This window comes from Neopelma chrysocephalum, unplaced genomic scaffold (assembly GCF_003984885.1).
Source record: "Neopelma chrysocephalum unplaced genomic scaffold, ASM398488v2 Primary Assembly neopelma1_25, whole genome shotgun sequence".
Classification (NCBI taxonomy): domain Eukaryota; kingdom Metazoa; phylum Chordata; class Aves; order Passeriformes; family Pipridae; genus Neopelma; species Neopelma chrysocephalum.
The window spans coordinates 38,322,018-38,346,796 of record NW_020897694.1 but is presented as its reverse complement, the minus strand read 5'-3'; the positions used below and the strand labels follow the sequence as shown (position 1 = coordinate 38,346,796).

The window sequence follows — 24,779 nt, the reverse complement described above, 5'->3', positions numbered from 1 at the left end:
CTTTTTCCCAGAAGATGACATGAGGCTTTATGACGCCACCAGAGATATCACAGTGCCCTCCTACAGTTTGTTTGATAGTCTGTCGAGGATTCGCTTGAGTTAGTCTTTGAATTAATCAGCAGCACTCAGCAGTTACAAACACTTCAGTAGCTTTGCCATCCCCTAAAGGGTAGAACAGCAACTGCATTACTGCATCTTCAGTTGTGACTGGTTCCTGGGTATGTTTCATTTTTCCTCCTGCCTGGAAGGCGCCTGTGATTGTAGCAGCGTTTTTTTTTCGTTGTTTCTGTAACACCTCATCCTCTGCTTGAACTCAGAAAGTCATAATGATGAAAACGAATCTGGAAAGCCTAAATGAAGGCAAAATACTTCACTAACTGCTACTCAAGACTTGCAACATAGCTTACAAAAACTGAGGACACTTCAGAAGCTTTCTATATGTATGTAAATACTGCATATAGACAACTCCTACTTCTTAAGACCCAGTGTAATTTCAGTCCTTAAAGAGCAACTGCAGAATAATTTTCTGGAGATATTTTGGGGTATATTTGCTGTGTTGCTTGTTCTGCAGGGTCCTTTACATAACTGTTCCATGTTAACCTTGTTTATCTTGATGATCTGAAGTTGTCAAGTCTTCCTTGTCAGTGTAGTCTGGTTTATGGCTTCTCAATTTTTCACTTTAAACTACATTCTGTATCCTAGTTGAAAGGAAAAACAGTGTTCTGATAGTCTTCCTATAATTACTTAAACCCTGAACAGTTTCTAAAGATTTTTTTTCTGGTAGAAAATAATTTGGGCAGATAAATCTTTTTTGTGAGCCCAGAAACTGATATATCTTTGCTGTGCTATTTTAGACTGTGATTTATCTTTCTATAAAACTTTTTCCATACAAACAGTGTAATAAATGGGTTTGTTTGCTTACTGAGGCATTTGGTTATATTACTTATGTACCTTTTGTGTCTCCATCACAATATGTATGTGTTTAGAGAAAGAACACACATGTGCACAAGTACTTGCTACCTTTAATGCAGGACTCTTGTGGCATCTCTTCGGACTAGTTCAGCTCTCACCTGTAGTGGCCAGTCTTTTTATTCTTGTTACTCTACAGTTTCCAGCTTGTGTGGTTCAGGTCTACAGGGTTCCTTTCTTGCTCTTGTCATTTTTTTCAGTGTCCCCAGTAAACAAGTTGAGTGTTCCGGTTTATTTAATCTGTGTGACAAATGATAGTTTAGATAATTCTTGTGCATTTCCTTATTGTCTCATGTAATCTCATCAGAATTCCTCCCACACTTTGAAACTGTGTTGTAGATACTTGGGGGGGGTTGTATGCAATTTATTTAGATAATTTGTGATTAACATACTTAATATTGTCCTAAATTCCTTCTGATGATAATAGGAAATATCACCTCATGTACTGTTATATGACACTGTAATGTTTTCTGTGTTCTTATTTTTCAGCTGTATGGGGAAACTTTGTCAATATGAGGTAATGTATATCATTTTTGTATGGAATATTCTTATGCGAAATAAAATTAACTTACCTTTCCCATGAACATGTGTCAATATATATAAAGTAGGGAGAAAACAGAACAGCAACTCACACTGTTGTTTGGGTGGTTGCTAAGCAGCTGATACCATTTTTTTAAATCCAGGGTTTCGGTCTCAAAAAGGGTTGTGTGTCTGCTGCAAATCTTGCCCAGGGTCTTACTCACACTTCAACATCTACCTTTCTTTACACAAATTTATCTTCCAGTTTTGGCAAGTTGGTTGGCATACCTGGTTTCATAGGCTTGGAGTCTGCTTTTCTCAGCACAGATTTGACTGTATCTCACCGATAATGTGAGTTTAAATATTGAAGAGCAGTAGATTCTTTGCTGCTTGCCATAATTGCATTTCTGTACCTAGAATCAGAAACGTACTTTGGAGAGTTTTTCCTCCTCCCGAGTTAATTGGGAGATAATCTGATGGTTTAAGTGCTGAAAAGCAAAAAATCCTGCATTGTTCCCTAGTATTTTTTTCCTTTAGAAATAGAAAGGCATAGCATATACATGCAAAACATGCAGATTTTCACATCATTTCTGCTTGCATGTGAGTTTGTCCTCCAGGAAAATTCACCAGCTGCAATTCACAGCTGCAAAAGAAGTTGAAGAGAATATGGGTAGAGCCTGTTCCCTATAACAAAGTCATTGTGTATAGAGGATAAAATATTTTACAATGTTGTTTTGCTACTAAAGGGTTTTGGTACTCTACCATGCCACACTTAGCAGCACAGAGTAAGGAAAGTTTGAGGAAACGCTAAGAAAAATAATGAATTTTCTATGGGCTCTGGTTCACCCAGGACTGCTTTCTCTGGGGTCTGTTTCTGTCCCAAGCTGTCCACTTTACTCCTCTTGGAGTTTCCCACCCTTGATGCACAGAGTGCTCAGCTGTCACACAAACAGCTGCTGAGCTGCTTTGTCTTGCACATGGAGATATCATTTAGATTACCATGTTATCATGACCAGCAAACTCTGGCAGCTTAGCAGCTGTTACGTGAGCAGCTGAGCATTTCTTAAGGAAGGACAAGAACCTCAGAGAGGGGTTGGCGGAGGACAGGTGGATGTAGTATCCAGTGTGTTTATTCCCTGATAAACTGTTATTACAAATTCTGCCACTACCTGCATATTTCTTATTTGAGATGTCCTTTTTAGAGCTATGGAGGGGGAAAACTTTATTTCTGAACGTCTGATGTTGGTCCTCAGCCAGTAAGATTGTCTTTGTTAGGAGGAAGAGCTCATTAAAAACTAAACTGCAGTGACAGTCCTTCAGTTCCAGAATTAGTAGGAACTATTTTTGAGGCGACCTTTTGATATATTGAGGGATTTTCCAAATTTTCTTGTTTATCAGAGAGAAAAGGCTATCTATTCCATAGTTGTTTGCATAGCTTTTTGTAAATTTCTGTTATTTGGAAAAACATTTCCAAAATCCACCAGGATACCTCAATGTTGCTTCCTTATAATAAATTCATTCAATGTTAACTGGAGGGTTGTTATTTGCCACTAATACAATAAATGACAATCTGATTTGAAAAGGTGGTTCAGGGTCTGTGTGTCTTTGTGTAGGAATTTACTGTACTTTTTTCAGATACGGCAAAATGAATCTGGCCACTAAGGTTTTTGCCTCAGTAATAGACTGAGCTGACTTTTAGAAGGTAAGAGTTTTACAGAGGGTTATGAAGGGAATCGTTGCTCTAACTTCTAACAGTATGGTGTATATATATATATATATATCTGCTTAACAAAAGATCTTCTATTTCCCTAGGTGTAATGAGTTCAAGTCCCAAGTAAAGGAGCTCTGTTTTTTTATTTATGAAAGAACTCCATTTTATGTTGGTTACCCATGAATCCTCTAGTATGCAAAAACTTACTACTGGAAGATAAATAATTCCCCTTTCAGAAGGTTTAATTGAAAAAATATAATTATGCAAATGTAAGGAAAATTACATAGACTATATGCAGAGGGTAAAATATTCTACACTTGTAGAAGTTTACTCAAGAATGAACACAACTCATTGAGATATTTTACACAATTAGATGCTAAGTAAGACCACACAGATTTGTGCAAGACATCAGCTTCTTAGACGGTACTCTTGTTTTCACAAGTTACCACAACATGCATCATCCTTGACTTCATTTCAAATGACTAGCATTTGTGTGAGAAGTCAGCATTGCCCATGAGGTGGTCACTTAAGACACATTTTAGTATAGGTCTTTTTTTCCCTTGTGTTTGAAAAAGTTCAAAGTGAGATCTATTTGTCCTTTTCTCTCTTTGATTGATACAGTTGTGGCATTAAGGGAAAATGTTTTGTCAGCGTACAGAGACCCTCAAAGAGAGTTTTGGGCATTTGCACAGTAAAGTTACACTCAGTGATTAGACGCTTTTCTAAAATGAAGTTAATTTTCTGTGTAAAATGAATATAATTTTTATAGTTACTGTTCTTTCCTGTGGGCTGGTTCAGTTTCTGCGAAACTCGGTGATAAGGCTAACTGATTTCAGTGGGAATTGAACCACCCACTTTAATTTGTTCTGAGTATGTCTTTGAAATGATACCAACTCGAGATGCTTTGAAGATGCTGTTTTAACAGCATGATGAAGGCGCAGTGGAGCAGCTATTGCTTAGGTATGGATTATGGTTTTTTTCTTTTTTTGCCAACAGGACTCTTCAAGAAAATGGGGATCAGAAGGTGGAAAGTAAAATAGAGGAGGTTAGTTTGCTAATACTTTCAATCTGTTTTGTTTTGAGGACTCCATTTCACTGATTTCATGTTGAAGGGGTGCATTTAGTTTTATCTCATTACTCTATTCTGCTAAAACCATTCAAAGCAGTGGATTTGTGTCTGTACATAAGTTTTTGAACTGTTCTTTGCTATAGTTGAGTTTCTAAGATGGATGCATAACTCTGCTTTGTTTTCCTCAAAACCTTTCTTGAAAGTAATAAATCTGCTAATGCATTTGCTGCAGAGACTGTGGTAGAATCCTTCTGAGAACTGTTAGAATTTGTGTATATCCTTTCAGTAACAAATTTTTCCTCTGTCACCCTTGTAAAATGTGAAGTATATATATCTCATTGGAAACTTCAAGCTGCCCAAAAATGCTTTGCTTTGTTCTTAAATAATGAACACAGATAGCAATGTTTGTGGTTGGGGATGATGTGCAGTACTAATACTTTAAGCATGAGCCTGGTAATTTCTGGAGTAGGCATGGGAAGTGAACACACTGGTGGTTCTCAACTTCTGTACCAATACCTCTGAATTTCAATTTCAACCTCAGTTTGTAGTGAGATATTAAGAATATGTGCAACAATTCTTTCTCCAAATGTTCTAGACTTCTAATAACAATAAAGCAAAGTGTCTAATAGATAAAGAAGTCCTTGAGGTCAATACCCCTTACCCTTGTGTGGGTATGAGTGACTGTATTAGTGTAGTCTGGTCTGTCTAATGTCTTGTATTCCAGCAGATTTATATAACAATTGTTCCTCTGAACACAATGAGGAGCCCACTGAAATTGCTTAAAATCACTGGGGAGATTGTGTTCTTAGTTTGTCTTTTCCATGCCTCTCTTCTCTTTTTTTCTTTCTTTTTTTTTTTTTTTTTAATTCTGGTAAGTGTAGCAACAAGCATTGTGAAAATTCCAGCTGTTAAAGAATGGTGAAATGCTTGAAATTCAATGTGTAGAGCAGAGTTACTGTAAGGTCTTGAGAAGCTGAGCATTTCTGGATCTTTTTAAAGCTTGAACCATCAGAATAACTGTTTCAAGAACTATTTGCTGCTCCACAGAGCTAAATATTTAATAAATGTAAATGACAACACCGTATTATTTCCTCTTAACGTGAATATGCAGTGTATTTCAGTTTATGAAGTTCTTGAATTGTCTAGTTCTAATTAGAAGTATTTGTACAAAACAAATTAATGTTGGTTGTTGATGTGTTGCTACATAGTACCACTTCAAGTGACAACCTTCTGATAGCTTTCAACTTATGTATAGCCCTAGAGAGTAAATTTTCTGACAAGGTTTTAGTAAACTTAAATGCAAGAATTCGGGGATTTACTTGTTGAAATTTGACAGGACTGCTAGAAATTTGGGTCCTTTGATAAAGAACCTGAAACTGATGCCAATTTAAGTGATTCTGTCTTTTAGAGCAGTGAAAATGCAAACAGAATCTTGGTATGTGAACTATTATTTTCGAACAAATTTCTGTTTAATATTTTCTTAAAAGCCTAGATATACCTTCAAATCATAATGTAGGACATATCTTATGTATTTAAACATGTTTCTTTAAATTTGCATACCATGTTCTGAGATAATTACAGCCTTTTCACTAAAGTTACTGCCTCTCTTTCCATGTCTGTGTCCTCTGTGTGCTTATCTGCTATCCATTTAAATAGTTGAAGTTTTACTTACTGTCCTATTCTGATGTTGCTGGATATAGATTGCCTTTGACAGCCCCAGACTAGTCTCTTACAACTTCATTTTGCCAAATAGGAAGCATAACATTGGTTGTCCTCATCAAGGCTATGATACTCATAGCTTCGAGGTGTTTTGTTTTCTGTGGTAAGCTAAGGGATTTCATTTCACACTGTACTAGGTGATTGGATTTTTGGTGGAAAAGGTTCAAGGCTTTTTTATGTAAAGGATGCTTTAAGATGCAAGTTTCTTGGAGTGTCTTCAGTAAAGCTCTTCATAGGAGACTGCGATGATTTTTGCTCAAAAGTAGCTCCCTATATGTATGTTTTGTGATGTGAGTCAAGTTTTATTAAAAGATTAAATGTTTTTCCTTTATTTTAGGCTGTTGCACCTCTAAGGGAGAAAATCAAAGATCTAGAAAAAAGGTATGTCTTTGCTAAATTTGGGAAGCAGTTCAAAGGCACAGTTTCTGTTCTGTAGCTGTCAACTCTGTAGTTGTAGGCTTGAGAGATATGTTTTGTATATTCCCTCAACATGTTTGAGTTGTTATTATATGTAAGTGAGGATGGGGCCTTGAACGCTTAAAGACACTCATGCTTAAGGTATTCAGGCTGATTAATCCCACTAAAGTAAACTGGGAGTGCTGAATTCTTGTAAAGTTCAAATCGTGTGGAGGAATTTACTGTTTGGAGTCCATCTGATGAATGGATTACCATGGTTTAGAAAGTCCAACCCAGATGTGTGCTTACACATACTGGTTTCAACTTCAAGAGACTGAAAGTATGTTTAACCTCATTTTTCCTCACTTGTGATCAGTTACCATGGTTCAGGTAATTACAGTGATTTGCTTGTGAATTGTAGTCTGTGTATGAGCTTTGGATGAACCTGACTGACTTGCTTCTCTCGGGATTTGTAAGGGAATGTGTTATCTTGGATTAAACTGGATGATGCAGTTGAGAAAAAGCACACAAGCTTTTTGATGAGCTGCAGATATTAAATATGTACTGTAGATCCACAAGCACATATAATAGACATAGTTGCTAAAAAAATAAAAGTCCAAGCCTCATCCATTTCTCCCTTGCTGCTTGTGTTCACCCGGCGAGATCATTTCCTCACTTTTATGCCATTAGAACCGTTTGAGTAAGCTGGATGGGGAAACCAGGGATTTCAGTGTATATTTGCAAATAACTCCCTCTCTTCACAGCCTAGTTGCCTTTCTGTCAGATCATTTCTCTGATTTGAGTGTCCTCATGGGCAGATTCTTTTCATCACAAAACAAGGTCTGGAACAGGGATGGGAATTGTCAGTTCTTGCAAGGATATGCTGCCTTGACAGTGATAGTGTTTTGCAGGTGGCGCTGCTGGTGTCCCAAGCAAACAGCCAGCCAAGAGTGCTGCATTACTGAGGGCCAATTCTCAACTTGTCCAAGCAGTACCAGTAAGCCCATGAGGTTACATATGGCATACTGGTGGTTGTGTGCTGTTCCCCTTGAAAGGGGGGCAGAAATACCATTGCTCTTGGCCAGAGATTTACTTGACACCCAGAGTGTTTTGGTGTTTAGAGTTTTGTCATTCCAGTGAGCAGTTGCCCCTCCTCCTCCCACCCCCTCTTGGGCTGTAAGAAAAAAAAAGAGACTAATTTTCAGTTGTTTTTTACAATGGATTTGAAAGGTTCAGTGACCTGCCACATGCAATTTATTTCAGTGAGAATACTGATCTGATTGCTCATCTCTTAATGTGCATGTGAACTTCATGATTGAACTAGGCATGTATTGGCAACACGAAACAAATTGCAGACTGTGTCACCTGTAGTGGTTGCATGTGATACTACCATACCAATTATAACTGTTCAATTGATTTATTTAATCTTTATTGATAGCCCAGTCAATCTTCAGCTTCAGTTGCCGTCAATTCAGGTATTTTCTTCTGCCACAGAGGACCTTTGTGGAAGCACATTCCTTTTGGCTCATTTTTTTTTTTTAATAATTGCTATATTTTTCCAAATGAGCAATGAGTTGTTGAGTGAAACCACTGAGTTAAAACTTCTCCCAGGAGCCATCTAAATGCTCTTTTTTTTTTTGCATGTATTGATGAATCTTGTTTCAGATCTCTAGCAAAGAGGAGAAAGAATCAAAATATTTTTTTACCTCTCTGTGAGGCAGTCTGGGAATTATACTTTCACAAAATGTGGGCTCTTATTATTGTTGGATTTTTCAAATAATGCATTCATTTGCCTCTGCTGGCATGTGGGTTAGCTGCATGTGGGTTGTTGCAATTAATAATATTTTAGTTTTATGTCTATGTAAAGTGACAGTAAATAACTACTCACTGTCAGATGCCTGAAGGTGGATCCTGCTTGCAAAGCCAACTTTAGTGTCAATGTTTTCTTACCTCATAAGCTGATAAAACGTGAAAGCAAGCCATCGTCATGTTTTTGAGAAGCAGGAAAACCAAGAATTCCTTAATGCTAGTCTCATGACAAGAGATTGTTTAACTGAAACTAAAGCTGGAAAGTTTTTATTAATAGCTTGCACAGCAAAAGCATTGCCATCAAGTCACCAAGGCAAGCATTAGGTCAAGATAAACTCAATGTTGCTGCCAAAAGATTGTCATTTGGCTGCCAGGCTCTATCCCACTGCTTCTGAACTAGTATTGGTGTAATAGAAGGAGCAAAAGTGATTGTGAGGTACCTTTGGCAGCAATATGACTCTGGGCTGGATTAATGTGACCTTAAAATAATGGTCTTGGAAATGGAGAAGGCAGACTTGTGCCTTCCATCTAGTTATTTGGCACTTAAACTTTTTCTGACCTCCATAAATCTCTTGTTATTGATGAATTTTCCTTTCTGTCACAGAAAGGAGGAGTTTTACTTTCTGCATTATGCTTATGCACTGCTGTTTTTCATTGCCTCAGCTTAAAGAAATTGTTAATGACCAGTATAGTGATATAAGGCAAGTGTAAGTAGTTTCTTATTTCAGTCTCCCTGTGTGGCTAACACTGGAAGGTTCCAGCACCATATTTCTCCTATCCAAGAAACAAAACTGAAAGCAGCTTTCACAGTGGGATGAAAATTTGACAAAGTACAGAAACATCTGTGCTTTACCTCTGAAAAATTCTTGTTGAGCCAGTACTGCAGGTTGGAAGCAGAGGAAGTGCTTCAAGATCAGAGGTTTACAGTCAGTTCAGTCAGCGTCTGTTTGAGAGCAGGAGAAAATGTAACTCTTGGTATATATGGCTCCTGTGTGATACATCCAGTTGCATCTCTGTCATGTGGACTTACTGGAGGAGAAGGGTAACCATAATTTGATTTCCGTGCAGTGTCACACTGATACTTAATTAAGAAACACCTGAGCTATTAAAATATTGCCAAGACTATGATGCTAATTACTGAAATAAATAAATAAATTAAAATTCACACCTTCTTTGAGAGGACTTTTTTCTGTATGCAAAATGCATGCTGGGGAAGGAGAAAAGTGATGTTATTCCACAGTCATGAAATCGTCTAAGGTCCTAAGTATCAAGAGCTTGATAGAGCACCTAAGATTTATATGTCACGTAGTTTTGTTTTACAATGGTTTTGTTTTGATTAAGGTCCTGTAAAGAAGGTGCAAAAATTAAGTGGCAGTAGCTTGAAGACCATCAAAACAATGGCAGTCTAGATGTTTCTGAGAAGCAAATTAGGATTAGTTTTCATACAGAATGAACTCTCTGGTAGAATTGTTGAAGTATCTTAAGAGATGTTTCTTCAACATTCTGATCGTAAACTTTAAATTGATTGTTGTGAAACTTTAAGGAGATTTAAAACTTTATATTGTAAGTTTCTCATTGAAATTTTAAGGAGAAGTGTTCCAAGTCAATGCTGTAAGTCACAAAACTTGCTTTCTTTTCCAGAACTTTTAAGAAGTTTGTTTATCTTTTAGAACGTTTTAAAAAAAGTGTCCAATTGCTGTTTGTGTTTTATTGTTTTATTTTCTTGTGATATCATGCCTGGCATCAGTTCTTCTCTTAAAAAATAGAAGTCAAGTGATTCATTCTAGAAAATCAGAAGGGCTGAAACTTACCTAGTTTCTCTTCTTTGTTTTGAAATGTTCTGTAGTTTTACCCAGAAATATCCACCGGTGAAATTTTTATCAGAAAAGGATCGTAAAAGAATCCTGGTAAGTTGGTGTTTATTTGGGGGTTGTTTTTGGGAAATACCACATAATTCTGTGAAATATAATCCGTCTTGTAGGATTAATTAAAGACATGAAAAGGGATAAAGTAAATTACCTTGGATCTCATATATGTGCACAGGGTTTGGAGTAGTGCTTCACTTACTTTGTGTTATTGTTCATATGCTGAGTGTGAGAACATGAGACTTGGGCTCTGTTCTGGAGATTTGATTTGCCAATTAAACTCCTCTGTAACATTGTAGAATTGCATTGCCAAAGGATCTTTGTGTGTGTTCCCAGATGGCTTAAACTTGCAGAGCCTGGGAAACTTTTTAGGCACATCTTGACAGAAAGCTTGTGTGACCAAATGGTGCAAAATCTAGTCATAAGGCTGGAAAAACAGCTGCTGTGCGGGGAGTGTTCATCTCTCTGTTATCTTCTCAGTTGTTTCTGTTATTTTGAAGCATCATAAACATTTGAGGGTAGAAGAGAGTGGCAGGTTAAGTCAGGAGAAGTAGTCATCCAGGGCATTCTTAAACTCAGTGAATGGTGCTGCAACATCAGCTTTCCAGTTCTGTCTATAAACACTTTTGACATTATCTGTGACGTAAATTTTTCCTTTTTTCTCTTTGTCAACTGGGAAAAAATTTTCCCATGTTTTGAAGGCAGAGAAAGTATAGCTACTTGAGATGTGTAAATTTAGAGTATGAACTTCTGCCCCTGTTGTAAAAAGCAAAGTCTAGGACAAAACCCTGCTAAAGCTCCTAACTTACCTGGTACTTTCATTTGCTTTGACTTCAAAATTTTGAAGAAAAACACTGAAGATGTGCAGATTAAAAACTTGTGGTTTTGCTGCATTGTTAGGCAATAATCTTCATTGCTGTTGCAAAATTTCATAAAAAATAAGTGTTATCAAATTATTTTAATTCTGCAATGATGTTCTGTCATTTTTGTGACAGTATGAAGGAAGGAGACCTGTAGGCTCTCTGTGCCCTTGTTGAATATGGAAGATATGCTGAGAGAATAGCAGAGAGAGGCTTAAGTCTGAAAATTCCTAAATTGTGTGCCTCATGTGCAAGGGTAATAAAGTAACCTTAATGTCATAGTTTCTGTGTAAGTGAGAAGGTGCTTTCAGGAAAAGTGTCAGTGAAAGCTGCTAACAGGCTGTGGAGCTCTTAATGTTCACTTTGACTTTGCCACTGAAAAATCCTGGATGTTTTGTTGAAATCTGTTATTTCAACAGAGATGGCAAGTAGTTGAAATAGGAGTGTTTCCTGCTGACCTGGAGGTGAACAGCTTTTTGGTGTCCGTGTATTTTGTAGAGTTTAAATTTCTAAAGAGAAAACTGGCCAAAAGGAATGGCAAGTTGTTCTGTCGTTTCTTCTTTTTTGTGGTCAGGGATTAGTTTGGTGCCAACTTGGATGGGCATTCACAAGCCTCCTGCCCATGTGGGCAGTTCTATTCTGTTACAAGTTGCTGTCATAATCCTATGAGAAATAAGAATCCACATGTAAAGGTCACATGTAGACCTTGCATGACACTTCAAAATTTCTCAAGACTTGGCAAGCCAAGTGAACTTCAGTAAATCATTTTCTTTGTATTTTGTTGATAGTGCATCTTTTTGTAGAATCCATCCTAAATTCTGATTTATTCCAGCTCCAGCCTGGAAATATCCACAGCACTGACTTGACTAGACAACAGTTCTAGTAATTATTTTTTATACACTGAATATATTTGGAGATGTTTGCTAGTAATGATGGTATTTCAGCTGGGACTAGAGACACTGTCACTTTCGTTGAAAAGAGGTCTTCATCCTGTTGTGCATGATTTATCCATTTCCTGAGCTCTCTGAAGTGACTAAGCCACAGGCTTTCATGTGCCAGAGAAGGAATTCTGTTAGTATTATGGAAGATAGTGTTGACATTTGTTCAGTCTGTTGGGTGGAGCTTTTTCTGAATTGAATACAGTAAACTGATAAAAGCAGAAAATAAAAAATGAATATGATTTCCATGTAATACATGACATGTTTTGAATCTGACTGCAGACAGAAGAAATGAACTCATGTAACAAATAGAAAAACTTAGAAGTGGCTCTAGTGGAGATAATTATCAGTAATATTTGTGCCTTTTAGTAGGTGCTGAAGTTACCAAGCATATTTGCACTACTAAGTAATTAAATATTTTTATTAATTCCTATGAAGCCCCAAGTGCTGATACTACAGTTCTGATATGGAAAGGATTCATGTACAATATATGATTGTGTAGATTAATATGTCATTGTGATTTACAGGAAGTCATATTTAGAAATTATGCTGTTATGAGTGATTACAGGAAGGTTATACAAAGAACTTCAGTGATAAATCATCTTTTTTTTAATGTAACCTCAAGTAATGAAAAAAACATAATTTACACAGTTGTTTACTCTTCCAGGGGAAATTCAGCTCCTTTTTCAATTATTTCTCTGTCTAATGCCTATGGAAGTGATATGTTAATAAAGCTAACTTAGATTTATCATAAAAACTATTTGCAGGTTTAAAGTAATTGGAAACTTATTTCCAGACAAAATTGGTTTGTGCTTTTTTCTTTTTTCCTGTTTGTTTTTTTGTTTGCTTGCATATAGCATAGTGCTGTAAGGGGTGCTTGGTTTTGTTATGGTTTTTTCCAGAAGGGAGATTGGGAAGAAGACACTTTCTTTTACTGCACCAAAGATATAGTGCAAGCATCGAGTTTGCCTTCTCTGTAATCTTGGAAATAGAAGTAGCAGCAGGAGATTTCCTTGGGCCTTGGTTGAAGGAGTAGGTTCAGGTCATCTACAGAAAAGTTTTGTCCTCATCACCACAAAAAAGCCAAAACCCTTGGAACATTCAGGAAGGCTGCAACATGCTTCCAAGACAGGATAAGCTTATGGCAGTAGGTTTTCCATGCATGGCTCATGTGGTGGCACATGGCACAGGCTGTTCTGCCTCAGTTACTATTCTTCTTCTTTCCTTGTTCACAGCATTCTGCCAGAAACCTTTTCTTCCATCCTCTCTGTTGCGGTGTGGTAGGAATATTGAAATTCTTTTTTTTCTTTCAAAGAGGGCTTCTCCTAAATACTGTTTCTCCTTCAGGTTTGTCAGGGAACTGAATCACATGTTGAATCTGCTACAAGGAACCCCTGACAAGCTCAGAAGAATACTAAATAGGCCAACTAAATGATTCTTTTATTAACTGGTACTTACAGTTACTTTGAAGCACTGGTGGTCCTGAATTTTTAATAAGAAAACCAAGTGTGAGAATGCAAGAAGTGGACATTCAAGTTTTTACAAAAGAAAACAGATGTAGTTTTTATGGGGGTTTTTTAGGGTTTTTTTCCCTTTTCAGTCTTTGGTAGTTTTCCTGTATCTTTTTTCTAGTTTAGAAAAAAATCTGCTGATTTGGCTTTTTAAAATGGTGGATGGCAAGTTAGTGGGCAGGATAAATGTTTAGCCTTTGACTAACCTGAAGTGAAAGAACTCCAGGCATCTCATCCTTCTCCACAAAGTACTTTGTTGTTGTAGCACACCATTAGATTCCTGCTCGACAATTACACCATGTCCTTTCATTGTTTAGTCAGTTGGCACTGCAGCTGAAGAATGGACATCAACAGCTGAATCACTTTCAAAATGGGAATTTGATCAGGCAGTCATATAATATAGCTGATGCCACACAGAGCTTTACAAGTCCATTTATTGAGACTGGTGATCTGTCATGTCTTTGTTCCTGAAAACAGATTATGAAATGCAGAGAAGATAATTGCTTCTGTAGATAGATCTGTCTGGATGTGTCACACAACTTGCTGTTATACTTACTTGCATTGACTGCTTCAGTACTGAGTTTTGGGGGTTTTTTTGATTGTTTACTGTTGAAATCTGAGGTGCAAAAGGGGAAAAAATAATGAACTTTCTTGTTTCTTGTACATCTACAATGGAACAAGAGTACGAGGTTTTAAATATTTTTTTCTGCTTGTTTCTTTGCAATAAAACATTAGAAATTTCCAAGACAGGCAAATGCTGCATGTCCGAGCTAATGATATAGAACTTTTTCAGTTGTCAGGGACCTGCAGAAATCATCTAGACCAATTGCCTGACCTCTTCAGTCCAGAATGATGTGAGCTATGAATGCATTAAAACACAAAAGGAATGATTTTGGATTTAGCAGATATTTCAAATGAGAGGTCTTCAAAGAATTTCCTTCCTCCTTTCTGGATGAAAACTTGCAGTACTTACTTAGAACACCCAACAGTCTTCCATTTATACAAGACAAAAGCTAGATTTGACATGTCAGATATTATAAATCTGACACGAAAATAACCTGGCATTCTGTCATCTCTTTTTTTATGGGAAATGGAATTTGCAGAAAATTCTCCTATTACCTTTTTGTGTCTTTAGGCTTTGCTGCTGCATAAAAGGGCACAATCCAATTTGAAAGAAAAAAGGAAAATAATGTAATCTGAAAAAGAGATTTTGTTGATGTGAATAGGTAGCTGAACTTCTAGCCTGACAGTGATGAAACATGTCAAATATGTCTCTTGAAATTTTGAATGCTGTAAATCTTGGAACAAAAAGAGGTATGGAAATGGAGTTGTTTTCCCTGGAGTAAGCAAAGGTCTGAAAGCTACTGTTCTGTCTTCATGTTTGTAGACTTTGTCTAGTGTTTCTGTAAAAAGAAAAAGAAATTTATACCAACTGTCCTAACGCAGATAACTGGAGGAGCAGGGTTTGTGGGTTCTCATCTTACTGACAAACTAATGATGGATGGCCATGAGGTTACAGTTGTGGACAACTTCTTTACGGGCAGGAAAAGAAATGTGGAGCACTGGATTGGTCATGAGAACTTCGAACTGATAAATCACGATGTCGTTGAGCCCCTGTACATTGAAGGTAAGTTGTCCCTGCTTTGGTATTTGCACTTTGTGCTTTACCCTTCTAAGTATGTGTGCCCGTAAAGAAATTAAATGTATGTACTAAATTCTGGATTGATCTATGTAGTAGCTCTGTGCTTTGTTTATTATTAGTCTATTTTCTGTGACCACTATGGAGTGAGAGGTTCAGAGTGCTTTTGTCTTTGAAATCAGTTCTTCATGAGTGGATGGGAGGAAGGAGATCTTAAAAATTTCCTGATGTGACTGATTTTGTGAGAAGGCAAGGTGGCAGTGGGTCAGTCTGTCTGTTCCATCCATTGTCCCATTTCCCTGTCTGCCTGCACAGGCTTACACACATGGAGTCTGCAGTCCAGATATTTCATTAACTGCACGGTTTAATTCAGGGCTTCAGTTACCCTAGACTTGCATCCTGCAACTGTGTATGATCAGTTGAGAGGAAGCTAACTTCCCTTAGTTCCCTGAAGTGTCTTCTGTAGAAAACATTGCTCCTACTTTAGGTACAGGCATTCTACAATCTGTAGAATAGGAAAACAGCAGCACCAAATTTCCCTGGTTTTCAACAGAAAAACAGAAAAACCCATCAATCCTAAACAAGGAAAGAAACAGAAAAACATTCTGCTTCAAAGTAGTAGCTCAACATCTAAACTATCATAAACCTCAAACTACTATGCCATGTTGTAAGATAGCATTAAGGTAGTTGTATTTGTGAGACACATGGATTTATAGACTTCTATGGGAGTATATAAGTATATAATGAATCAATGAAAGCATTACTCAAATTACACTGCAGTTCTGGTGAGTTTGCTCCATCCTTTTAAAACTCTGTAGCAATAGAGTTGTTCATTTTTTAAACCAAAAAAGTGAATCTCAGTTGTATTTTTTTATTCCTGCTAAATATAATGGATGGGATTTTACAGAAAAAATCTCTAGCAGTTGCATCTCTTGTGTAATAGCTTGTGATGAATTCCTGACAACACTACTGCAAGAGTCCTGCATAAAGACATGCTCCTGCTCTGTTTTGACAATGCACTGGTTTAGTTACTCCTGTTATTTTACTTCAAACCTTTGCTTCTACAGACAGGATAATGGGACAAGAATCTTATAAATTGACTCCAGGTGCTGGTAGCTTATACTTCAACAACTTCAATTTGTCAGCTTTCCTAACCTTTTACCTGCATTACCTTATTTCTGACTGATAGCACCTGAAACCTTCTCAGAGAATTATCATCATTGCTAATACTGTTGCCCAACGAACTAGGCACTAATGAATGGGAATTCTGAAATCCTTCAGCTACCTTTCCATCTCCATGTAATTAAGACACCAATTCCCCAATTTGTGCTGACAACAAATTATAGCATGTTATTCAGTGAGTAGTTTATTGAATGTCTTCTCATCCTCCAACAGTGTAAATTGAAGCTGGCATGGCTATGTGTTAAAATAAAATTAACTTTCATACACTCGTATAAGAACATGATAAAAGTTGATTTCGTTGTAGAGTTGAGAGTCCAGTGAGGCAGTGGGGGATAGTTCTTGCAACAGATTAACAAGTTTGCATACAGATCAGATACTTCTTAGTTCCATTTTCTCTTTTTTACTTGTCAGTAGAAGTTGCAATGACTGTGAACTCATGATAAAAAGTAGGTTTGTATCTAGAGAATTTCTGCGTATTTGCTGTCCTGTTTAAGCTAGGTCATATAAGGTTGTTTGACAGTTGAATTCCAGAGAGAGTATCAGTGTTTTATTTCTGATAGAGACCTCATTTGTGGTCTAGAAAGAACAGTGATTTCACTTTTGATTTGGAAAAGTGAATTTAGTCTCAAGATGCATAGCTTTGAGCTTCACAGTGATGCCTACGCACAATCTGCCTTGGCTGCATCATTGTCTTTGATCCATGGCATGAAGTGGCACTCAGCATTCTTGAATCCTGATCTAGATTGGGCAGAGACAATAATAAATCACCTAAACACACATTTTATTTCTTAGGCCTGTGGTAACTCTGGTTAACTGTAATGCTGAGTATCTTTCTCCTCCTCTACTAGGATTTCCTTTGCTTTAGCATTTGGTAATGTCAGTGGAAAAGGCACAAGAACATAGCTTTCACTTGGGCTTTTTCAAGCAGAAGAACAAGGGCCCTGAATTCTTTAATGGAATGAAAGTAGTTTAGGAATCTTGAAAGATGGAAAATAGTAAAAAAAATAAATTCTGAGAGTTATATTAACCCTTTTTTCCTATTTTAGTTGAATTCTACATTTTTAAAATATTTAAGGTTTTTAAAGATATTTTCATTTCAGCCTTATGCTTATGTAGAGGTTTAATACACTAATAAGTGGGTTTTTTTGATACAGAAAGACAGGTTTTTTTCTGAAGAGTGGTCTGTAAAGAAAAGAATCTCTTGTTATTCTTTTTTCTATTATCAGAAAAAAAATGCAGAAATCCACCTTTACTTATATTCTGCCTCATTCTCTACATTGTTTCAGATTGGAATCTCCCTGAGATATTTACTTATGAGCACTGTGGCACGTGTTACTACTAATCGTAGTGTAAAGACATACAGATATTATTTGGAGAACAAATGAGAATGGGTCTGGTGTTACTGTGATCCACTCCACTTCAGGGTAATAAATTGCATTAAAAATGCTAAAGGAAATTTTAGATTAAATAAGTGTAGGTCATACGTAATGTACTTGGTTTACATAGTGGCTTCAGAATTAGTTCTGTCTTGTTTATACCCACCTTTGCATTAGAGTTGACTGTGTATTTGTAGAAAAAATTAGGTTTTGTTTTTATATAATTTTAAGCCCCTGCAGTCTGTATTTTTACTGTGAAATAATTATACTAAAGTACGTGTATAAACAAAAAAAACAACCCAAACCAAAAAACTCCAAACAAACAAATAAAACAGAAAACTGCCATGCAATCTCCCAAAAAACAAGCTCAACCCCAAAAGCACATAAATGCCTCCACCCTGGAAAAGAAAGCAACCAATCAACCAAAAAACCTTAAAAAAACCCCACACACCATACACCCCTCAAAACCCCCCAAAACACACACACACAAAAATATAAGCCACTTCCAAGGTGATGTAATAAGATGGTAGTCATTCTACAAGTTGGATTTCTAAAAATCAAGTAATCTCTCTCAATTTTCAGTCTTGAGGCCTGGTTGTCAAATGCTGTTAGGCACACACCCCTTTTCTACAATAGCTCCAGCAGTTGAATAAATGTGAAAGAAAACCTCCGACAAGTATGCATAGCCTATATCCTTCTCCCCCTGGTGTTTCTTCTTACTTCTTCAGCCACCTTTGGAAGCCTTAAAACAATATTCTATAAGGTGATAGATGCCTATTCCCTTTAAAACTCTCACCTGAAAGATGTCCTTAGCTGAACTATTTCACAGTTCACAAAAACACACTAAGACCTTGGGTTTCTTCTTGGTTGCTTGTGGAGTTTTTTGTTTGTTGGTTTGGTTTTGCCACACCTTTCACAAATTCGAAACAAACATGGGCCTAAAAATGCCACAGCTTTCCAGTCAACAGTGAAAACCCTTAGAATCACAGAACCATCAAAGTTGGAAGAGAACTTTAAGATCATCCAGTCCAACTGTCAACCCAGCACTACCACTGTGACCCCTAAGCCACTAAACTATATCACCCCACACCAGATCCAGATGCCTCTTAAACACCTCCAGGGATGGTGACTCAGCCACCTCCCCAGGCAACCTATTCCAATGCCTGACACAGTAACAATGAAAAATTCTTTTGTAGTATCTACTCTGAATCTTCCTTGTCTCAGCTTAAGGCCATTTCCTCTAGTCCTCTCACTGCAGGCATGGCAGGACAGACTGTCCCCCACCGAACTACAACCTCCTTTCAGATAATTGTGGAGAGTGATGAGGTCACCCCTGAGCCTCTTCATCTTGAGACTAAACAAACCCAGCTCCCTCAGCCGTTCCTCATTCCTCGTAAGACATGTTTCCTAGACACTTTATGAGCCTTGTTGCTTTTCTTTGGACATGCTCCATCACCTTAATGTCCTTTTTAAAGTGAGGGGCCCAGAACTGAATGCAGTACTTGATGTGTAGCCTCACCAGTGCCAAGTACGGGGTAATAATCACTTCCCTCATCTGTTGTTGATAGAGGCCAGGATGCCGTTGGTCCTCCTTGGTGCACTGTTGGCTCCTATTGAGCCAGCTGTCAAACAGCACCCCAAAGTCCCTTTCTGCTGAACAGCTCTTGAGCTCCTCAAGTCTGTAGCACTGCATGGGGTTGCTGTGACCCAAGTGCAGGACCCAGCACTTCACCTTATTGAACCTTCTGCAGTTGTCCGTAGCGCATTGATAAGTCTGCCCAGGTCTCTCTGCCGAGCCTTCCTACCCTCGAGCCTATCAACACTCCCACCCAGCTTAGTGTCATCTGCATATCTACTGAGGGTGCACTTAATCCCTGCATCAGTTCACTCAATTGAACTGATTTCATTTCACTAATCAGAGATGTTTTGAAAAATATCGGTATAATACTTCTAAAATTGCAATCTGTGGCAGCTGAAAGCAAAACAGGTTATTTCTTTTTTGGGCAGAGTAGTGAAGAGTAGTTCCATTCTGATGTTCAAAGACTTGTTACAACAAATGCATATACACTGCCTAACTGATATAGTATGAAATGATAGAGAAGAAAAGTGTGTGTAAGTGGTGATTAAGGATGAACTGTTTTATCGCTTGTGGCCTGAAATTAACTGATCTTCAATTATTTCCATTAAATAAAGCTGTTTGGTTTTGGTCTTGGTTTCTTGTTTTAATTCTTCATGCCAGCTGTCTGATTTCTGGAAAAACAGTTCTTAAATGTTGGCTCTAATTTCAGTGACTGTTGTGAATGCAAAGGTAGTTTTGGCTCATCTGACTTTCACTGAAAAACTTTCAAAATGATAGAACAAAAACACATTTTGTAAGTTGAGAGAAGTGCTGTAAGTATGTGGCATATACAGTTATGAGGAGATAGGCTTTCAGAGTTTTCAGGAGGTGTTGCAGTTGTTAGTTACAGACATCGGTAAGTAAAATAACTATTTATAAACTTTATTAGATCATTTGCTTGACTGGGACTACAAAAAGCTTTTAGTTTTAAGTACTTTGCTAGCTTGTGAGTCTGAGTTGACTTTAAGGCTAAAACCAACAGTCTCACAAAATTGGTAAAAAAATAGGCTATAGCTTCCTGAAGTCAGGATGATAACATTTTACTAAACAGTGTTCTCAGTATCTTTAAGGCATCTCACAGGTAACTTAAAGCATACAAATAGAGGCACAGGGAGTGTCTTCAATACATTCCTTTTTCTTTTTTCTTCTGTACTTCCAGGTTTTTCCCTTCCTAGCCTTTGTTCCCTCTGACAGATACTTAATACATTTAACTTGGTGGTTGTAGAGTTAGGGAAAGTTACAGCAAGGCAGAGGATATATGCTACTTAATTTTGTTTGTCCAGAGCTGAGTGCAGTAGTGCCTCAGTCTCTGGAGTGAAGCTCTCCAAAACTCCTCCAGTATGAGCAATATGGTAAACCTTTATGAAGTTATTCTAGTTTGTCTGAAGTTACAGACAGCATTTTTGACATCAGGGAAATTATTTTTACTTGTAGTCCTTTTTAGTTTGGGGCAATAGAAATGTCTTGCTTCACTGTGTCAGTATCTCTGGCCTGACCTACAGTAGTGGAATTGGCATAGCTCTTTTTATGTTCAAGCTGTAGAAACTTGTTTGTGCACTTCTGATCAAAGCTTTTCTGCTTAGTACTTCCTGACTAGCAAATACAGTGATGGATGCAGGTGCTTAGTGGACTTAGTGACCCGTTTAGTCCCTTCTGGAACTATGACATGTGTTGAAGGCAGAAATTGAAGATGGTCATTTCCTGGCATAGGAAAGGTGGTAGGTTCCTCCCTTACCAATCACTTAGGAAACATAGAGAACACATGCATTATTATGGCTAGAAAATTAAGAAAGATGATATGAAGGAAGGTAGTTTAATTGCAGTATTTTGTAGAAGTAAGTGCTTATATTGATCATTCTTGTTTAGCATTAAGGAAAACACAAGACTGAGCATTCATGTCCAGATTTAGGTATTGCAGATTCCATGCATGCTAAATTTTAGGGATTTTTTTTAGCTTTTCACCTAGAAAAGGGCATAATTGACAAGTGTTAGTTGGTATTTATTTTCCGATATGTTACTTAAACTTTATGTTGAGCATAGATTTCTATATTTGCCACTGTATACCTGGCTTGAATGTTTATGCCATCTTCTGTGCCTGTGCTATTTTAAAATGAATTTAATTTTTTGCCTTTTTTCTAGCAAAATTATAACAAATTTATTTAATCTTTCTTTATTACTAGTCTACCATCCTGTGGTTGTTAAACTACTTGCTGCTGTGTTCCAGTGGTTTAGAGTGTTCTAATCCCCAAAATGAGTTACATACAAAACTTTCAGAATTTTATTGTTAACATTTGTTCTTCTTTTATGGTCCTTAATTACCTATGTAAAGCTTTGCACAGCCATTCATGATTATTTTCAAATAATGCACTATGATTTATTTGCAAAGCTAGCTCAAGGCTTCTTGGTGGGCAGAATTAAATGCTGTAAAACTTTTTTCTTTACCTTATGTAATAAGGAAGAGGTGTGGAGGTCAATAACTAGATGCATTTCTTTCTATCCTCCAATAGCTACTGTCCCAGGCACCCAAACAGTTAATCCTGTGAAAAGCTGTAGCTGGGATAGCTTTCCACAGTTATGACTGGAACAGAGTTAAGTTTCCTGCTATCTTAAATAACTGTCAGCTTTGTGCTAGAGCACACGAGGTTGTCAGCCAAGCTAGGTAGGTGGCTTTGTCTGGCTGGCCTGATGAAATTCTGAGACAAAAAAACAGTAGATATTTTTTAGACCTGACAGTTCATAGAGAGAAGGTGGAAGGAGAAATAATTGTCAACATTGTCAGTTTGATGGATCAAATGTGACAAGTTTGCAGGAGAAACTTGTCTTTTCTCTGAAGACATTTTCTGCTGAAATGTCCAGCGTTCTCTAAATGTTTTGGAAAAACAGTGATGTTTTCCATTGGTCTAAGGCTTGATGTACTAAAGATTCCTTAATGGGCAAGAGGGAAAGTCCTGGAGCTGCTTGTCTGCCTATCGCTTTGATCTAGAAGATGGCTATCTGACACTTGACAAATGCCCCATCTTCCATCTCTCTGCTAGTTTAGTTCTGCTTTTGCTGAACCTTTTCAGCACAGGGTTCTATTTTTGCCTTTGTGCATATGGGAAAAAGTACATTGAGGCAAACCATACTGAGACAGCCAAGACTGTACTTCTGGCAAGGAAAACCTGGGTTTTCCCCTAGCTCCTTCTCTTTATTTCATTTAAAGCATTCGTTAACTGGGAAACAAGGAGAAATGAAGGACTAAAAGAAGAAGAGTGTTTTCACTTTTCTTTCTTTTTTTTTCAACACTGTTCATTGCACTTAATTTTTTGTTTAAAAATAAATAAATTAACTTGAAGATTATAAGAAAATTTTGGGGCTTTATGTTTATATGCATTTGTTTCTAGCTAACAGTTATATGACCACTTATATGATCACAGGCCTAGCTGTATCCTTGTGTGGCGAAAGGGAAGGTAGCTTTTGACCCTTTTTATCTGAATTGTCACATGCCATTAAAGGAACCCCTCTTATAGGAGCTGCTGATTGTCAAAAATTCAGCAGGTATTTGAAAAAAAACCCAAAAATTAAGTGGATGGAGAGGGAGGCAGGAAAGAGTTCACTACTGCTTCGACAGACTAGGATTGGGCAGTAAATTACTGACGGACCAAAATGCTTTTGAAGTGATACTTTCACTTAGCAAAAATTTCACCACAGCTTGCTGAAAACTAGATTTAGAAGAGGTTATGATGGAATAGGTAGGAAGAAACAACATAAAACTCAGGTCAGAGTTCAACTCTGAGTTGGCTGCAGGTGACTTCAACTATTGCTTTGTTCATTTTTCTGAGCCACTGTTCTTGAATTACCTGCTGTCTGCGAATAGCATTCAGTGGCTTCGCTAAGCATTCCTTTTGCCAGCTTCCAGTCTACCCTTTTCTTTGCTTTCATGACAGTACCATGCTGTGGGAGGGGGATACTTATATTCAGAGGCATAACTTGGGTCAGTCAAGTTATTCATATTCAGGGTTTATCTGTAGGAGGCATGTCAAACTTTAACAGGGCAACTAAACTTTACCCCATGCTACGTTTTTGCCTTATTTCCCTAGCACAAAAATCAATTACAATTTTATTCACTGCTTAAGCTTACAATGTCAATAGTGACCAAAGCAAGGTCACTCTTCATCATGCAGAGCAATTAATTAGCTTCAAGTTGCAGACAGAAATCCTAAAAGTTTCAGTTGCATTAGCAATGCAAGCAGGGCTTGGAATCAAGCCTGAGCTGAGAGCTTGCTTCCTCCAAGTCTCGCTGCATCAGGCAGTCTTTGGATGCTACTTATGTTGTTATTATAGGTGCCTTGTGTGACAAATTTTCTCTTGATGCCGTACCAAAGTTGATAGTGGTTGGAAATACTGTTTTCTGTTAATTCAAGAACAAATAGCAGAAGATTTGCTACATGAAATTGTACTTCTCTGCACCTTTTTATGTGAGAATAAATCCTCACCAATGTTACACAACTGCCAAAACTGTATCTCTCTAGCTTTCTGGGCTGTTTTGACATATTTTAGGCAGCTGTTCATCTCTGCTCTAGAGATAAACACCTGTAGACCAAAGACAGCACAGCAGCATATAAGAGAAAGAAACATTTTGTGGCATCTGCTCGAGCATACTGACAAATACCATTACTCTGTCATGACAGTAAAACTTGCAGTGATAGTCATGCATATTGCCTTAGAAACTCATCCTGTATTTGTACTGGTAGTTAATTGTTCTCTGGGGTGAGGTTTGACTTGAAATAATTTCTCCTTGTTTTGGTCACTATTGATATTGTAAGGTTAAGCAGTGAATAAAATTTAATCATAACTTGTTTTGCTGAATTTCTGATGTGGTGCCAATAATGCAGGGCTGCAGCATTGGGTAAACTTTGACATGCTTGCTACAGATAAGCTAGTATGCACTTATCTGAGCTATGTTAAATAGAAGGCAGCAACTGAGCTTGCCCAATAGACTGAAACACAGCAGTTAATCTAGAAAAACTTGACATTATGTGCAAGCACACTTCATTAAGGATTCAGAAAGAAAGTAGGTTAAATATTTTACCATGGCAATTTAGCCAGTATTTTTAAAGCATTACTATCAGAACATGCACTTATCTTACAAAGGATTTTATGTTTTAATATGAAGGAGGTTTGTGTTTTGAAGACTTTTAACTAATTTTAATTCTTTTATTGCTTAATGGACTATTGAAAAGTGTGCCTTTCACATGGATAAATCAAACCACTTATATATGCTGTTGCTCTAATTCTGTGCTTTTTTTTATATTAGAGAGAGGTCAGAAAGCAAAGGATTGTGTGTTTGTTAAATGAAATTTGAGAATCAGGAAGGAAGGGAAGTCTTCAACAGGAAGCACATTTCTCTAACATTTCAGTGTTCTCAGTTGTGAGCAGGAGATAACTTCGTATTTGATTTTTTATTTTTTCGTATAGTGATAGGACGAGGGGTAATGGCTTTAAACTGAGAGAAGGTAGGTTTAGGTTAGAGATGGGGAAGAAGTTCTTTACTGTGAGGGTGGTGAGGCAATGGAACAGGTTGTCCAGAGAAGTTGTGGGAATCCCATCGCTGGAAGA

At 37.4% G+C, this 24,779-nt stretch overlaps 1 protein-coding gene across 2 annotated transcripts in view; it reads left to right on the top strand.

Moving 5' to 3' along the window:
• UXS1 (UDP-glucuronate decarboxylase 1) overlaps positions 1-24,779 on the top strand; it is a 62,683-nt gene that overhangs the window by 10,468 nt on the left and 27,436 nt on the right. For both annotated transcript variants that reach the window (XM_027674984.1, XM_027674985.1), the window contains exons 2-6: positions 1,459-1,486; positions 4,196-4,244; positions 6,325-6,368; positions 10,039-10,099; positions 14,813-14,993. In XM_027674984.1, coding sequence (XP_027530785.1) covers positions 1,459-1,486; positions 4,196-4,244; positions 6,325-6,368; positions 10,039-10,099; positions 14,813-14,993 — 363 coding nt within the window. The remainder of the gene's footprint in view (positions 1-1,458; positions 1,487-4,195; positions 4,245-6,324; positions 6,369-10,038; positions 10,100-14,812; positions 14,994-24,779) is intronic.